Source organism: Dermacentor albipictus, unplaced genomic scaffold, assembly GCF_038994185.2.
Source record: "Dermacentor albipictus isolate Rhodes 1998 colony unplaced genomic scaffold, USDA_Dalb.pri_finalv2 scaffold_86, whole genome shotgun sequence".
Classification (NCBI taxonomy): domain Eukaryota; kingdom Metazoa; phylum Arthropoda; class Arachnida; order Ixodida; family Ixodidae; genus Dermacentor; species Dermacentor albipictus.
The window spans coordinates 275,134-293,401 of record NW_027225640.1 but is presented as its reverse complement, the minus strand read 5'-3'; the positions used below and the strand labels follow the sequence as shown (position 1 = coordinate 293,401).

Genomic DNA, 18,268 nt, shown 5'->3' with positions numbered 1-18,268 from the left:
GCCTACTGCTACAAAGGAAACCCAAACGGGTTCCTCCACAGAAAACCTTGGTAGTTGAACAAAAATTTGTCCTAGTCCAGATATAACACCATATACCAGATATAACAATGTTTTTATTTTATATTGCCAAGTTATTAAGGATGTTGCTTAATTGACTGCAAAATTCTGGATACGAAGATGAAGGCGACCGATATATGGAAGCTACGATGTTGTTACGACTGTTAATTGGTATGGCAGTATGGTTAAACTCGAGGCAAGCAGATTCACAGGTAATATTTTCAAATCTGATATCAAGACGATGCGTGTATGTTAAGGACGAGTTTACAAGTATGGCACTTCCACCACAACGACGAAATTCGTGATTACAATATCCGGAACGATAACCTGGTAGTCCATACAAATGCCTTCATTGCCAGATAACCATGTGTCAGGCAAACATATGATAGAGAATGAATGATTGAGTAAGAAAAGGAACGCAACAAGATCATCGTTGTGTATTCTAAGACGTCGGACGTTTAGGTGTAGAAGCGATAATGCTGACGACTTTTCGTGTAACAGATGTGTCATTTGTTGGCACGTGTAGATGGCCGTGGTGATTTAGGCTTGGTATTAAAATGAAAAACGACAGCTTATCTAGCGGAAGGTACCAAAGTCTTCTGCACACGCAACTCGATATACGCGACTGTCATCGGTCATCCGGGATCTGATTGCGCAATTATCGCTCCATAGGTGGTTTCACTGGTGTGCTCTGTTAAGCGCAAGTGCCTGCGCAAAACGGCGTTTTCACTCTGGCGTGAGGTGATCGTTCGCATAGACAGGTTTGGGGCCGGTGCCCTGGACAAACCTTATCTCGGCGGTGGACAGGCGCGTCTTTCTTGCCTTTTTAGTCAATTCAGCCTTCTTGTTTCGCGAACAGAATCACCCAATAACGTGGCTTCCATTTTTCGAAGGCGCCCGCTGTGCAGTGCCGGTATCTGTACTGGCGACTGGGCAATTAATATTCTCACCAGTAGTTAGGACGACTGCCAGGCAGTCTTCGCCTTTTGACTCGTGGATGGCTTTCAGCTCAGCGTTATTGAGTCAGGAATATTGTTCGAGACCACACATGTTTGTTTACTAATTAAGTTTCTTATTTTCATCTCTCATGACCTTGTTTTCTTTGGTCAGTGCCTCATTTCCATTTTTCGCACCATTCACAGATATCATTAAACATCACTAGGCTAGTTTTCAGTTCGGCAACCTCCTCACGAAGAGCCTGAAATTTCTTTGCTACTTCAGAACAAGTCGGCATGCCCAAGTTCAGCAATGCAAAAAGTAACCACAAAATGGCGTTGTATGAAACTCACGATCATTAGTATTGCTTAGGATTTCTCCGCGAGGTCTATTCCATTGAAGGCATGTGCAAGGCAAAAAGGAGCACAGGAAACTTGGTGTGACTAGGCTTGATGCCTTCTTTATACAGCTGATCAATACGATAAGATATATGTTGCGATGGAGATATCACTTTAAGAGCTGGAAATTCAAGGTAAGTGATATTTGCGGATAGAACACCCATTCCATCATAAGTTGCTTTTAAAAAGAGTGCATGAACTTTGAGCTATAATGAGGTAATGAATTTAATGGAATTTGGTTTTAATGAGGTAATAAATTTAATAAAACTCATATGGCGGATGCCTACTCTAATTTTGCTCGTAATAGTATTTTTGATTGCAGTAACTTGAGAGATCATGGTGAATTGTAAAAGTAGCTAGAACATTACTCAATATTACTCCCCTCCAGTGCAATGTTGTTAAGCAAGTGCGTTGAAGAAGAGTCGTTTTCAATGGGAGTTGCTCGGATGATGTTGCTTTTACGTCTGGTGTGCCGCATGGCTCCGTGTTGGGGCAGCTTGCATTTCTTGCTTATTATTAATCTTTGAGATGGTATCGAAAATCAGAGATGAGTGCTTGCCGGTGATTGTGTATTGCATGCAAGGGCATATCATGAGACAGATCGTTTCTTTATTGGCGGCCGTCCTGAAGTGCTTAGAAAAGCTTTGTGTTACTAATAGAACGTACCTAAACATAAATGATTGTCTACACTTTTATTTCTACCTATTTATTCTATCTGTTTCGGTTTATCATTGCGGGAACACGCCTCCAAGAAAGAACCGCTACAATGCCTTCGACGATCAGTCGGACGAGAACAAGATGTCCAGCGACTGCTCGGACCGCTCGTTCAGTTCCTACAATAGAGATGCTTATGAGGGCCACATCCCACTACAAGACGCGCAAAGCCTCTTGAAGCATCTTCCCAGCATCCAGTGATCAGACCGCAAAGGTGGCTTGCTGGGCCTGTGTCAATGCTGCGGACGGGGCGCACCCTCTCTCTGCCTGACCTCGGCAAGGTCACCGAGATGCCGCCTGCGGAGCGTGGAACAGTCTTGCCGCAACAGCCGGGACAAGGTGCCGCCGAGTAGACGTCAGGCACACGTGAGGCGATGCCCGAGACGGTGGGCCACTCCTGTCGTCGCTGTGCACTGTTCGGCGCCGACAACGCCGTATTGCCGGCTACTCTGGGCGGGGCGAACTTGAAAGAAGAAGAGAAAAGATGCGATTGTGTGCGACTCAACCACGAGGAGAGTAAACGTCGCTGGCTGCATGCGTTAACTGTAGCACAAGCCGGGAGCTTGAAAATCGGTACAGCAGACGATCGCATTATATGGAAATCACCAACTTTTTGATGGTTTCAGCTTGTTTGAAGCTGCTAATAACGCAATCTGCACAGTTAAACGAATATGCTTCTGAATGCCTATGATGCTTTCAATACCTTTAAAACGAATGAATTAAAGATTTATGTTTTACACTTCTAGGAAAAAATGATTGTCTATAGAAAAGAGTTCTGCCATAGGAATAGTAAGGTGCTGAACCAGCTTTAGAGAACGTAATTGTACAAGAAGAGAAGGGGCTTGCTATGCCCAATTGCAGCATATGTGGACATGGATAAGTGCGTATACTCTTCCACTTACTTCCAACAAAAGCTCATCTAATCGTGCACGGTGAGATAAAAAGCTTTGTCTCATCCTTTCGGCGATCTGAATACCCATTTGTAATGTATGAACGTTAGGTCTTGCAGAGCTTTTTGGAAATGGAAACTCGGGTATGCGTAAGTAGGCAAGGTGGAGGTGTGTTATCGAAAGGAAATTGCCGTCCACCCGACTTTTGCGCAAAGCTATATAGGCAACCCTAAAGGCTTCTCAGTCAGAAAGCTTCCCTGGTCAGGGAAGATCGACCTCTGCACCAGCGGCTTTCCAGGCTGGTCTTTCCGGAATCTGAGGTGACCAGTAAGCAAGCAGATTGCAGCAAAACGGTGAATTCTTCGACAACTCGAAGCACATCGACACTGAACAGAGAAAGTCAGTCCTGCCGAAGCGCGCAAGGTGGAGGAATGCTCATAAAATGGACGCTGAAATCCACACGACTCCATGTTCATCGAGTTGCCGATTGATTCGCCATCGTCCTGCGATCTACAGCTAGACTCTCGGTTAGCTATGACAGCGGAAAGGCTTTGATCCCGGCTTCGGCCCGCGTACCAGGACAAATTTTTCGTGAAATTGCGAACATTTCTCTGAAAAATACGCATGAGATTCCTTGCCTCTTCATACGACTTTCCAGTGCATAACGACTTTCTGGTTCTTTCGAACCTTTAGGTACAGTATGAAAGTGACTCGAAACTTTCACGGCCTTACAATTTACGTAATACCGTCCGTAAACCCCATATGGTCAGGTGATTGGGCTCAAGAAGATTATAGCCTTTGGAGGCGCAAGTCGCTATGTCGACTTTGTGCTTTCGCGCTTTTTAGCGATGGAGGTTGTCGATCGAGAATGCAGGATTGCATGTATGCGCGACGCGAATGCTGTAGAATTTTGTGGAAGGCACGCGGGTCCCAGCGATTACTCTGGAACATTCGACGACTGGTGTATAAAAGCCGACGCGCTTGACCCGCTGATATCACCTTTTCAACGATCGCCGACTGTGTTCGCCGTTTTCGTTGAGCACTGAGTGTAGCCTGTATTTCTGGGCACAGGTACGCTCAATATAAGGCCAGTTTCTATAATCACAGTTTGGCTGCCTTCTTCACCGGCACTACTACGTGAGAATATTGTACATTTTTGTGAAGAAAGCTATATTCCCTCCGGAAAAAAACCCAGTGAACAGAGCACATCCTTGGGTATCGCGCGAAATAACACATTTAAAACGAAACATTAAAAGGAAGCGCAGAAAGAAACCCTAGCACACGTGACCTGCAAGATCTCGTAGGCTTGCTACAAGAAAACATCCAAACGGCCAAGGAGCGTTTTATTGCGAAAGCAATACTGCTCGCACTTTCGGCCCATCGGTGGTCGTGGCGCCTCCTTACACAGCTGCGCGTCACGTGACCGTGTGACGTCACGCCACACCGACAGACGGGGCCCCAGCTCGCGACATCGATGGTGGATGCGAAGCCTTGCGCGCCGCTGCTGCGGCGCTACCGAGAGAGGGCGCTCGCTGGTGTGACGTCACGCTAGGAGGATAAATGGGGCTACAATTCGGCTCCTCGCAGTGGTCGGAGCGCTGCCTGGCTGCTATGTCGGATGATGTATAGCCGTAAGTTTAACAAAGGGCAACCATGTCCACACCATCAGCCGAACCAAGGCGCAGCCAAGGGTATTGCTTTCGCAATCTTCCAGGCTTAACCAAGCTAAGCCTTCAGCCAATTTTTTTTTCACTGTTACTCTGCCTTCTTACATGAAGAATGAACCACAAAAATTCTGGCGCTACCTATCTAGGGTATGGCACACCGTATCGCACATTACTGTTTCAAACGACTGTTGTTCAGCCTGACGTCATAGCGACCAAATTTAATGAATTTTTTTTCAATCTGTATTTAACAGGACAACCTCTTGATGTAATGTAAATCTTGATGTAAAGAAACTCTGTGGCCCTGATCTTATATCAAACGCATTTTTCAAAAACATACAGTTTGGACGTCAAAATACTTATACGTAATTTACAGGCGATCTTTGAAAGCTTCAGTAATACCTGACGACTGGCGAATGGCCAAAGTAATACCTGTGCAGTGAGTAACTATAGACCTGTTTCATTAACGTGTGCATCCAGTAAATTGTTTGAAAATATTATTTATAAGGCCGTTAATAAATGTAAAACAATGCATGTATCAAGCCGCACTAACACTGACAATACGCGTGTTTACTTACTTCACGATACTTTTCTTGAATCCGTCAACTCGTACAAATACCTAGGTGTCCATATTTCACGTAACTTATCATGGCATACGCACATCAAACACGTCACTAATAACGCTAACCGGGTTCTTGGATACTTGCGTCGAAATTTCTCTGCTGCGCCTATGCCGTTAAAGCTTACCCTCTACAAAACATTAGTGCGACCAAAGCTAGAATATGCATCCACCGTATGGGATCCCCATCAACTCACACTGATAAACACTCTAGAATCCATCCAGAATCGCGCAGCACGTTTTATCTTATCTAACTATTCCCGTTACGCCAGCATTACTTCCATGAAAAACACACTTACATTACCGGAGCTTTCCTTGCGCCGTAAATGTTTTAGACTGTGTCTTTTCCACAGGCTGTATCACCACAACCCACTATTAAAGGATCATCTTATTACTCGCCCTTCATACATTTCATCCCGTTTCGATCACATGTTTAAAGTTGGTGTTCCATATTTTAGAACAAAGATGTGTCATGGTTCTTTTATTCCTAAAACCAGCGCCGACTGGAACGACCTTCCTCCCTCCATCGCTGCCATTTCTGACGTTGGCAACTTCAAAACTGCTGTATTTTCTGCCGTTTTGTAATACCTATTATTGTATAATGATGTACTTTTTTTGTTCACTTACCACTCCTTTCTGTAATGCCTTCGGGCCAGGAAAGTATCCGAAATAAATAAATAAATAAATAAATAGTGCACTTAGAAAATAATAACCTACTACACAGCCGGCAACATGGCTTCCGTTCAGGTCTAAGTATACTATTACTCAGTTAGCTGAGATGACGCATAATATAGCTACCGCAATAAATAACAGAAGCCAAATATATGCCATTTTCTTCGTTTCTTCTAAGGCCTTTGAAGTTTTCGTCATCTGGTACACAAGAAAAAAAAGTATCACGGATCAAGAACTATCTCGAAAAGAGAAAGCAATGCGTAGCTATGAATGATATTATGTCTGAATATATCAACATTTTTTTCTGGTGTACCACACGGATCGGTTCTTGGGCCCCCGCCCCCCTATTTCTAATCTACATCAATTATATTCGTTCATGCATTCAGTCGCCTATTCAAATGCGCCTATTCGCCGATGATTGCGTAGTGTACACAAAAGTGAATACCAGAAACGATGAGGCAAAACTAAGCGGTTCCTTAGCTGCGATACAAAATTGGTGCAACAAATGGGGGGATGAAACTGAATGCAACAAAAAACTACCAGTATCTCCTTCACACACAAGAAAAATGCGCTTCAGTTTACATACACAATAAACAACATACCACTAAGAAAATTTGATGAGGTCACATATCTCGGGGTCACCCTTACAACGAAATTAAATTGGTAAGTTTATACAAATAACATATAGGACAAGGCGCTTGGTAAACTACATTTCTTGATTAGAAAACTTAGACACACACCACTTAGTCTTAAAGTAAATGCATTCAGGACCCTCATTAGACCCGCTTAAGAGTATGCTGAAATTTTCTGGGCCCCGCACCAGAAGTATTTAACCGACAAACGAGAACGCATACAGAACTTAGCATTGACATTTATATACTCGCAATATTCGCGTCAAATGAGCATTCAACGTTCAACCACGGACTCAACGTAGAATGATTTCCAGATTAAAATTTCTATACTTGCTTTATCACGGCTGCTATCGAATACCACAACAAACATACATTCAAGCGCCATTCAGACTTTCTGTCCGAACAAATCATAATAAATCAATACAGCACCCTCCCAGCCATAATAACACTCACAAGTACTCTTTATACCCACACGCCATTTTCCATTGGAACATGCTACCCTCTGCAGCCCTAAACTGCCCATCTGCCAACGCATTTATTGACAGTATAGAGAATACGGAATTCGAATGGTGGTAAGTAACTGAAGTTACTTTCATTTCATATGCAGCCTCTTGTCGATGCATACTTATGGTAGACGTTGTTTTTCCTGCTTCACAAACCGCTCATTTAGGAAGAGTGTGTGTGTTTATTATGTTACTTTTTGTGCGTACTAATGCTCTTTGTTTTGGATACAGTAGTTTCACTTTTTTCTCTATAACTGTACTGTATTCCGCGTTCTAACCACTCCTGCATGGGCCCGACGAGGGCCTGCAGCATTGCGAAATAAATCAATAAGAAGTCTTAGTGTACGTGAGATTGTTACAGTGTTAACAAGCGTTTTGTGAAAGTCATATTAAAAAAACTGTGGTACAGTTCAGAGAGGTGCAGCATTCATCCCATTTGTCCGCTTGGGACATATCACTAGGCGTAGTCTAGAAATTTGTTTATGTAAGTTTTGATTGCTGAATTACAGAGTTATAAACATGACGCTTTTTATATATTTTGAGTTTTGCTAATATTTAAAACATTCACTGCCAGGATAAGTGACAAATGTAGTTGCTACACAACTGCTACATGTTACCTTTTTTCTTTGAAAGGCAACGAACCTAATGGAAATTGTTATGGTTTCCCAGAAAGGGCGATGAGAGCTCCCTAGCTCACGCTTAGGCATGCCGTGCATACTTTTATCCGAGGGACAGCGCGTTCAAAGTTTCGAACGCGTCAGAGCACTTAGCAATGGAGCATGTCAACATGAATGCCTGTCTATCTGGAAACTCGGCGAAGCGTCTACCAGCTACAGTTTCATGGGCGTAACTCTTCTTCCTTGTGAGTTCTATCGCTGTAACTTGTGAACGGACACTCCGCCTCCCGAAGGCAAGATGTGCACACGCGGTGTCTTCAGCTCATGTCTCGTCTATTGCGTGCCGGCACAAGCGTCATTCATTTCATTGCAAACTAAGCCTAAACACATTAACTTTACATTCAAGCAATTTATGATATGTTTTCAAAACTGTCAGATTGTTTGTAATAGAAGGTATGCAGTATATTTCCTGTTAGCAATGCTTGCACGGCACATATGCACGTGCGAAACGATAAACACGTATCCAGGTTTTCTGTACATCAGGGTTTAGTTCCCGGGAGTGCCAACACGTCGTGTAGTGACCTTAAACTTTTCAAACTTCCCGCGATGACATATAATGACGTCAACGAAACGAAAATAAAAGAATTAAAGACTATCCCTGCGCAATGAACTTCACCACAAAGGTTGTCCCGCCAGCGTTATCAGTGCCCTTGATAAAGAGTGGCCGCTTGTCGGCTGGAAATTACTTGTCCTTCTTAGAACTGTTAATCACGGCGAGGCCAACGCAGAGGTGATTGATTTCGGGTTTTTCAGAGCCTTCCCGAAAAGCAGCCACGTTATTATTATTTTTTTTTTAATGCTCCAAAGCGAACGGGCTAGGATAATCGTCGGAAGCACTTCGCGGCCGCTTTATCTCGGATCTAACTGCGATGTCGTCTCTTCAAACTTATGTAAAAGGCAGAACCACTTTTCCGAGACAACCACTGGGCCAATTTTATGAAATTTGGCGCAATTGAAAAAGAATGTTAGTTTCCAGCGAATGTGAGAAGCAGAATTTCGTATTGGTTCTGGATGTTATGAAAGGACTTTTCAAAAATTGCTAAGGTTGTAAAACGTAGAAGCACGAAGCTTACAAAGTCGCAACTCTGCACCTAGAATAGGCATCGCCGTTCCGTAAACTGTACCCATTATAGAGCATCCAAAACAGACAAATTTAATACAATTTATCTCTTATGTGAATACCTTACATCGTTTACAAGGATATCGCAATAGTTCTACTCAGAAATCAGTTTCATTCTTGAGATTCGTGCGTAAAATATAGATTTTGTCCGCTTTAGATGTACTTTTAAGCGCAACTAACAAATTTGTGGTATCATTTTTTGATTGCTCAGTTACAGATAATTTCGTTTTCTGAAAGTATGTGATCTGTACTAATGGTTTCTTTAAGAAATTTACGAAATAAATTCGCAACCAACAGTAACTGTATTTGAAGATTTTTCCTTTCAATGTATCAAACCTAAAGAAATTTCGGGCTGTGGTTGCCCAAAAAAACCGATTTGCCAGTTTTCATGTATTTCGATAGGAGGCCCGAGCTAAAGCTTTCTCGGCGTCGCGCAGCGCCTACGAGAAATGCCGTCGTGTACGGCTTTTGATTTCCACCTGTCGGTTTCCTTAGGGTGCCCCCTATTACTTTGGCAGCAGTTTTACTTTCCGTACTGATGGCTTACCGCAGCAGCTGCAAACCGGAAAAAAAGATGTGCTTAGGTATTACGATGGACGCATGCACAACGGCATTTCGCACCTCGGAGCAAGATGTATGGCGCAATAATTGTTCGAACTGTTTCTATATCGTCGTCCATGCATTTAGCATGCTCTGGCGGAAGCCGCTCACACCCTCGCATGACAATTGCTGTTCGCCGGGCCAGGTGCACCTTTGGGCATGACATGTACAGTATACTTGCATTTAGTTGTCAAAGCACTGCCATATCACGGTCACCATTGTGCAGTTATACATGCAGGATTTGTATGCTCTCCCTATTGTCTACCCTGTTGCCGTCCTGTTATTATATCACCGCAACGCAGACCAGCAGGTATCGAACTCCAAAAATGTTGCCCACGTACTCAAAATCCTCGCGCACAACTCCTCGCACTTACTTGCGTTCAAGAGTTGTGCCACTGCCGAGGACATCATTAAGAAACGTTGCCAGTTCAGGGAAGGTGACATTCTGCACATTATACAATTTGTTCGCATTTTCATTGCTCGAAAACCGGTATCAGCCATCGAATAATGACGCCGTAAAGTGCATTGTAATTAAATTGATCGACTACACGGGTGGCTGCCACGAACATTCAATAACGAAGATAAGAAGGAATTTAAAGACGCGTTCTTGTGCGGACTAGGCGTTGTCTAGGGAACATTTAAGAACGCGTTCTTAAATTCGACATTATTTTCGTTATTAACTGTTCGTGCAAGCCGCCCAGGTCTCAAGTTTCGGACCCAGCGCTCACCCTGCAAGAAATCACCCTGTAAAGCTGACGGCTAAGTATCTCGCTTATATGTGTAGCTATCCGATGGTTGCCGGGCGCTGGCGTAGGCCATAGAACCGAGTGGACCTCTCTTCAACACTTGCCGACATTGTCGCCTTAATTCGTGACATGAGGTTTCAGCAGATCTCTTTCAACAACCAATTTATTTGTCCCGAAATTTGGCCTCCCTGCCAACGTACGTTATGGTTTTTTATCCTTAAAGGGAAGCTGAAAGGTTTTCCAGAAAAAATGAGTGAACATCTGTAGATAATGGTTTTCAACCCTCCGAATTCGAATATCGTATCGAAATTGAACGAAAGAAAGCGCAAATATATTTCGACGAAAAGTGCAGCAGCGGACACGCCCAGCTCGCGCGTCTCGTTTCCGCCTGTGATTGGTCGGTGGGCCTCGTGACGGCAACTCTAGTAACCGACCGCTGCCGCTCACATGAAGCGCGGTGCCACGTAGTTTGGTGCTGTTTTTCTGAGACGGTAATGGAAAATTTAGAGAGACTGCGTTTTTCTGAGGAGTTCGGCGTTACTCCCTACTTGTACGAGCCGATTGCGAAGAGCCGGCCTCTCGAAGAAGCAAACGATGCTGGTGCGAGCAGTGCTTTCGACGCGAACGAAAGCAATGTCTTGGGATCTCCTCGTGTTGGAAATGCTCTTTGGTGAGTATGTTTTTTGCAACGCGATCTAGTGATCTCGCTGATCTTTCGCCGATCTAGTGAGCTCGTTTCCGGTCAAACAACTCTAGTGTTGTGTTCCTGCATGCCTCCTCGTGGAACGTAAGCGGGGATGCGATCATCGGCATTTGTGCGCTGTCCAAAGTTGTCGGCAATCTACAAAGAAGGTTTAAACGCGTGAAAAGCTTCCCGTTCATGCAGTACGTGTAGTGAGCTTCATCTGTTGACTACCACTCACGTTGACTACCACTCACGTTGATTACCACTCACGTTGACTACCACGCACGTTGACTACCACTCTACATACACGCACACGCACCAATAAAGGAATGCAGGGTCGATCGAAGCAGGGGCCGAATCTTATAACGGTTCGGTTGGGGAACCGTTCCTTTGGCCTCACCTGATTGGCCAAAATTTTGATTACGTCACAGGTCGTCAGAGGCAGCGGGGCGGTATCGCAATTTTCGAATACGTCACGCATCTGTCAATCATCTTCAAAGCGAACCGGTCGTTCGAACCGGCGAAGGGGCAGTCCGCTTTGGGTTCCGTTGCTGTGGCTTGGCAGTTGGCTTGCGACCCTGGCCGCGCGCGCCGGTCGCGCGTCCCCGGAGACACGCGGGCGTCGCGCGCGCGTGCGTTGGTTGCTTCGGAGGCTATTACTTGCCTTCGTCGTCTGCTTGGCGTTTCTCTTTCGGTGTCGACCACGGCTGGAAGCGTTCGAAGAAGTGACGGATAATGAGTTGCGCCGCCCTTGCTGGCTGTCTAAGTAAACCTTTTGCAGGCTACGCTATCAAATGTAGGGGACTAAGCTGCAAGCGTACGAGTGGCCATTCCACGCAGAGGAAGGAATATTGCGCGCTGCGGTTCATCGCCACTGGCCTGCAGCTCCCAGAGGTCGGTCGGACGTGAAGCATTCATCGGAATGACCTAGATCTCTGCTGCCGACACCGTCCACAAAGTTGCTCTCGCAATTACTGTGTTGGCCGGTTGAAGGGCTGGGTCAGCTTTCCCGTGACCTCAGCTTCAAAGCCAATGCCAAGGAGATATTTGCATGGTGAGATCGAATTCTCAGTGCTATCGCCAGCGTGAATAGCTTGCAGATCGCCGTTCAGCAGTCAGAAGGGTTCAACCTAGGCTGGTTCAGCACTTCCATCGTTCGGCTGATAAAACTATACAGTCAGGACGGGAAGATATTGTGGAGATCTCTTACTTGGCTGTCTTTTTTTCTCTGGTTCGGGAGTGCCGCACTTGGTTACTCAATTTTACGGCACAGCGCGCACCATCAGCACCACACTATTCGATTTGACTTCGCGCAGGCAATGCAGGGCCCGTGTATCGTAATGTTCGATTTCAAGTTCCATTGCTTTTATCACGCGACGCGCCGTGGGGCTTATCGCAGGGACAGCGGCAGCGCGGCGGCGAGCGAGTCATGTCCGAGCCGATGACGAAGGGCGAAAAAAGATGGAAACTTGATATAGTCGGCTAGTAAAGGTGTCCCTAAGAACCAGTTCACGGTTTTGTCGCGCTCCCTACTTGAGAAATGCCGGTAGTGCGTTCCTGTTGCGTGCATCCTGCGAGCTCCTGGTAGCAGACGACGTAGCGCTGCGCTCTGCCAACTCATTTACGCTTGCGATACCGCCTGTCGGCTGAGAATAAAAAAGAATGACATTAATAAATTACTTCTGCATTGCGTAAACGCCCGGCACCACACGTTTATACTTCAGAACTTGGCGTATAATATTAAATTTATATTTTACGTTTATTTAGCAAGCGGAAACATTCTGCAATTCCTCGATTAGCTCGTCATATAATGACGTACACTTCAGAGGTGGCACCCTCTCATCTATTGGTCGCGTCCTCCCCTTCTTCCACCGCCGGCTTGGGAGTGGCACATCTAGTTACGTAAGCGGCGAAGCGAACGGTTCGTATTCCGAACCGTTATAAGATTCGGCCCCAGATTACGATGGCCTGCACGCAGAAACAAGCGAGGTCAGGCACGGTCGCGGACGCTGCGAAGGAACGAAACACTAGAGTTGACGCCACAACACCGCGGTTTCCGGTCTCCGCTCCGCTCGCTCACTCAACGGGGGGCGGAGCTACAGCGCAATTTCAACCGACGATTACGTCGCTCCTAATTAGAAAAAAAACACCAAATTTTACCTACATGGTTTATAAGGTTCCCGCATCCGTACATTAGCGTCTTATTGAATTCGACAGCCTCTTCAGCTTCCCTTTAAGGTATTTTTATATTTAAATTAGTGCTCTCCCGAGATTTTTGTCGGTGTCGCCTTTCCCAAGATGCTCGCATTTTAGTCGGCCTCTGTTCATATTTTGGTGGATATTTGATGGACGGTGAAACCATAGCACGGCCTCCTGGCCACGCTTGTCAAAAAGTCAAGTTAGTTTCCCGAGGTCATCTGCAAGCTTCTGTCTTCTTGCCATTCCACAACTTCCTGAATTCACTGCCAATTGTAATCCATTATGCCGACTACATTCCAACGGAAATCGATAATCACGCAAAGGCCATTGGACTCGAGCCGATTAAATAAAATTCACCATGGATTCGACAGCCGGTGTTTCCCACTTCGAATATAACTATTCCATTAGTGAGTGCGATCGTTAAGCTTATAACGTCACAGTGTAGAAAATTATGTGGATCCCCCGCACTGCCACCTGGTTTCCCGCCGTCTGGTTCGGATCCCGGGCGCCCCGCCCAACCATAACGAGACAGCCCACGACGCTGCGCGCGCGCTTACCGACCGCACCGTCAACCCCGGGCCACCACGTCTCGACGAGTTGGAGGCGGACAGGGACGCCCCAGTAACGCACAACGAAATCACTCACCCCAAACTTAAAGTCAAAGACAGGCCGCAGGCGCTAACACTACGATCGTTACCAGCACATACCGATCCCAACCCCCGCCACGCTACTCATCGTCTACACGGACGTCTACCCCTACGATGCGTGCCCCTCGTGCGGGGTCACGGCGACACTCGCACGCGTGCTCTGGGAGTGTAGACACGCTCCGCCTGACTCTACCTCGGACAAGTGGGAGAAGGTCCTACGAAGCCCGCTACTCCAAGACCAGCAATTGGCCGTCCAGCAGCCCCGCGCAGATGTCGCCAGGTACTCCCTGTAGGTCCCTCCGTGGAATAGGCCCACAGCGCGCTGACGGGCGTCCTGCAGGACCTTTAATAAAGCTTTTCCAATGCCACGCACTGTGGGAATCGTCGTAATAGAAGCTCTCTGTGCTGTTTGCTTTGATTGGTGATATTCAGCGGTGATGGTCACTGCGAATGTTTCATTGGGGATGACGTAGCTCATGGGATTCTGCTAAACCAACCAATCAGTGCGCGCAGGCGGCGAAGGAGTGGTGACAGCATCGCCGACGCGCATCGTTCCAGAATACGGCCCCAGTTGGCCTCACCTCGTGAGTAGCCTCCGAAGGCAGCTGCTTGGCGTTGCCACCGCGTCGCTGTTGCACTCGGCCGTGCGGGAGTTCGTCGTCGTCGACCGAAGCGGCAGCATGTCGCGCAGGGTGCACGCGTGGCCGGCAGCGCAGCGCCTCGAACCTGTAGTCGGGCCACGCGACTGCGCTGCAATGCCCGTGCTGGCGATTCCCGCTCCCGGCCGCTGCCGCTGCACGTGTAGTCGGCTCCTCCGGACTGCGTTGAGATGACAGACCGTAATTGAGCAGGGCGTTTGGAACGCGCCTTGGTCGAGCAACACTTTGCCAAACAAAGGCTGCAGCCTTGTCAATGCAAACGTTTTCTTTCTTTTTTCTATTTGTGTAGTTTGTAGGCGTTTGCGGGTTAGTGCTTAGCTGCGCTGCGAATGTTTATCCAAGTCTGTCAAAGCACTTTGACACCAATGGCTACTGTTCGCCCTATTCGTAAATTACTTCTGGTGGATGTAAAAGCCGCCAGTTTACGCAGATTTCTTTCTTTCTTCGCAGCAAAGAAAAGAAAAAAAAAGGAATTGCATCTTCTGTAGCCTTTATTCCGAGATTCAGTGAAGGGGAGCAGAGCTGCTTATTTTTCGCCGCGGTGCGTTTAAAATTCATTAGGCGGCATGTGCAGGAATTATCTCTCGCATCGCAAAGTGTATACGGACGGAGTCGCCAATATCGCGCACATGCTGTTTCATTAACTTAAAATGGTGAGCACAGTTCGATTATCGAACGAGCCCGAATGCACTCTCTTTCCACCACAACAATATCCCGTCTTCGCTTCTAGAGCATTCGATCTCTTGCGACACCGCGCCGACTTCGTCTTGTACAACCCTCTTTTTGCAGTTGACGAGTGCCACTCATATTCGACCGCTGACTAAATGCCAAGTAAAGAGTGGATGGCGAAAGCACCCAGTACTCGCTGTGTTCGCTTGAACCGAGCGACGACTTCTCCCCAGGTACGCAAATCTAATTCGTGCTAATTCGTGCTCGACAGGCGCGTCATTCCGCCGACCCGTGGTCGTCCTTTCTGGGAAATCTCGCTCGCACACACGCGCAGCTGGCGTCGCTCTCGACGAGCAACGAGCGGCGCACTTTGCACTGCCGTGGTGCCTCGGCGCACAGCAGCTGGATCGCCAGGGTTGGCTGCGGCCACGTCGTCGGCGGCACGCAAGACGCCACAGGTCACCTCACCAGTGCGTCCGACGAGCGCTTCTTGAGTTGCGAGGGAGCCGCAGCACCTGTCCTTCGACGTAGACTGCTAGCAGTGCCGCAATCACTTTAAACGTTACGGCGCTGAACAGGTTCTGCTGTGTGCGTGCGTGAGTGCGTACGTGGGTCTTGAAATAGAAGTCGAAATAACTAAGTTATGCAGGAATAGCAAAAGCAGCACAGCACACAAACACACAGACACCTTGTGTTTCTACGGCTTGATCGACTGTAATAACTTAAACGCTCCGTTTATATATGCGTTCCGTAATTTGAAATTTCGTTGCGCACTATATTCTGCTGTGGTGACCGTCTATTTATGGAAACTATTACAATCAGTTATAAAGAAGTTATAATCCCACGAGGGATTGACAGCATGCGTGCATAAACGAATAAAGTAAAAGTACACCGAAGTCTTTGTCAAAGCCAGTTCGGGGAACGCATTCTAGGCCGATCACTTTCGGCGGCGGTTACAGCGGGCAGGCCAAGCGCGCGAAAGGATCCCCTGTTGGTGCTCGTGGACCGAGTCTTACGAAATCTCGCGATAGTGACGCTATCTCCGATGGTGGTCGCACGAGATTATCTCCTCAGATTATGGCTACCGAAAGGTTTGCGCCTCCATCGCCCGTCTACGTCTCTTCACGTGCAAAGCCCGACACATAGCGTTGACGTGCCGTGTACCGGTGCGGGACATTGACCGCGAAGGTGAAGAATGAAGCGAGTGGCACTGCTTGCAAGATGAAAGAAACAAAAGAAACAGGAGCGGTTACTCTCCGGCTTGGCTCAAGAATGCAGACACTTCTCGCGAACCGTATTTGCACCCGCAAAGAAAGTGACGTCAACGCCGCGAGGTACCCCAATTTGAGGTCAGCAACGAAAGAGGAGGGTTTAGCTCAGTGCCATCTGCAATTTCATTAAGGGCAGAAATGTTGCAATCAGAGAACAGAGCCCAACCGATTTGAATGAACGTGGTTTCTTTTATCGGTACCTGAATTCCGGTCGGCGCTTGCCGAATTTCGGTTTAGGGCTCTTGTGTTTCTCCTAATTCTGGCGAAATTGGTACGTAAAGAAATATATGTGTAATGAAAAAGCATAATAATTAGTAACTATTCAGGAAAAAAAAGGAAATAAAAGTAGCGTTATTCTGTAAACCTTATAGAGCACCTGTTACGGGGAAATGTGTTACGTGAGTTCGCAGGTTACATGAGAGCGGTAAAAGCAGCACCATGCGCGGATGTAGCCTACGTACGCGTATCCCTCAACGGTATAACAAGAGACGCAAAGTCTGAGACGCCTGACAGCAACACATGGATGCGCCAGCTAATCGAAATCAGCTAATCGTTACTATCATGTGCGCGACTGTTTAAAGGGGCATGTCGAGAAGGAACCTAAAAACCACGTAGGTGTCTCAAGAGCAAGCTGTGCTAAAATGTGATAGAAACTGTGCATTATGTACAGCTGGTGAAGCGGATCAAAATTTCTTTATTGTTGTTGTTTTTGAACTGATGTGACCGAATTATCATCGATCTGTGACAACAGCGTATTTATTGGAACCCGGATATATCTCTCTCAAATACATATATAATATGGGGGGGGGGTGACGAACCGCACAAGGGCGGTACAGTGAACTTTGGCTGAAAGGAGAGGATGGCGAAGAAAAAAGGCAGTGTACGGGCGACCATTTTCATGTACACGATATTCACACCAGAGAAAGATATTACTCGAAGCTCCACTCGGCAAAATTGGATTAGGGTTAAGTATACCAGTATTATTATTGTTTGAGGCCTCCACACTAGGATACAGTTTCAGAAACGTTTGTTCCGCAGTATCTGATTATTTAACTGAAACAAAACGATTCTCTGCTAATTATTATATCTTTATTCTAGATATCAAATCTGTATTCATTTCACCTAAATTGGTTTCTCTAAATTCTTTATCAACATTAATTTCTCCTTGAGTGTACTCTCGTTTAAAAGGCCTCTGAAAAGGTTCAGACAAATTTTGTAGACGCGTAGGGTACAGCTTAAGTAGAACTTTCGCACCACAATTTAAGTGAAGCGTTACGTATAAAAGGGAAGCTGAAAGGTTTTCCAGAAAAAATGAGTGAACATCTGTACATAATAGTTTTCAACCCTACGAATTCGAATATCGTATCGAAATTGAGCGAAAGAAAGCGCAAATATATTCTCTTTCGACGAGAAGTGCAGCAGCGGACACGCCCAGCTCGCGCGTCTCGTTTCCGCCTTTGATTGGTCGGTGCGCCTCGTGACGTCAACTCTAGTAACCGACCGCTGCCGCAACACATGAAGCGCCGTGCCAGGTGTTTGTTTTTTACGAACTTACAATTTAAACGTAAGAATTATACTAAACCTCTGAATTATTTATGGCTGTCTAAAAAGTTAAATCTGTCTCAGTGTGCGAATCGCAGACCCAGTGACGGTCTTATCGGAGTAACAGAAGTGAATCTTAGGATTTATTTTGTGTGTGCACTAATAGAGTCAGATGTGATATGGGTGACTTCAGAAGTATCATGGCCGCAATACGTTAAGCATTTTTTAGCAGGTGGTTTCCAAAACCTGACGTCTATCACGTGTGTCCAGCTCCAGCAATGGCTTCCACCGCATGCAACTAGCAAAGCATAAGAAGGGTGCTTTTGTTCTAGAGGGCGCCACAGCTAGGGCATTGATTTAGTAAATGT

At 46.4% G+C, this 18,268-nt stretch overlaps 1 protein-coding gene across 1 annotated transcript in view; it reads right to left on the bottom strand.

The window, feature by feature from the left end:
• The window catches only part of LOC135920076 (uncharacterized), a 75,019-nt gene continuing 56,751 nt past the window's right edge, over positions 1-18,268 (bottom strand). The window contains exons 2-3 of the mRNA XM_070530342.1: positions 14,341-14,578; positions 1-2,568 (exon numbers count right to left, since the gene is read on the bottom strand). Coding sequence (XP_070386443.1) covers positions 2,218-2,568; positions 14,341-14,578 — 589 coding nt within the window. The 3' untranslated portion in view covers positions 1-2,217. The remainder of the gene's footprint in view (positions 2,569-14,340; positions 14,579-18,268) is intronic.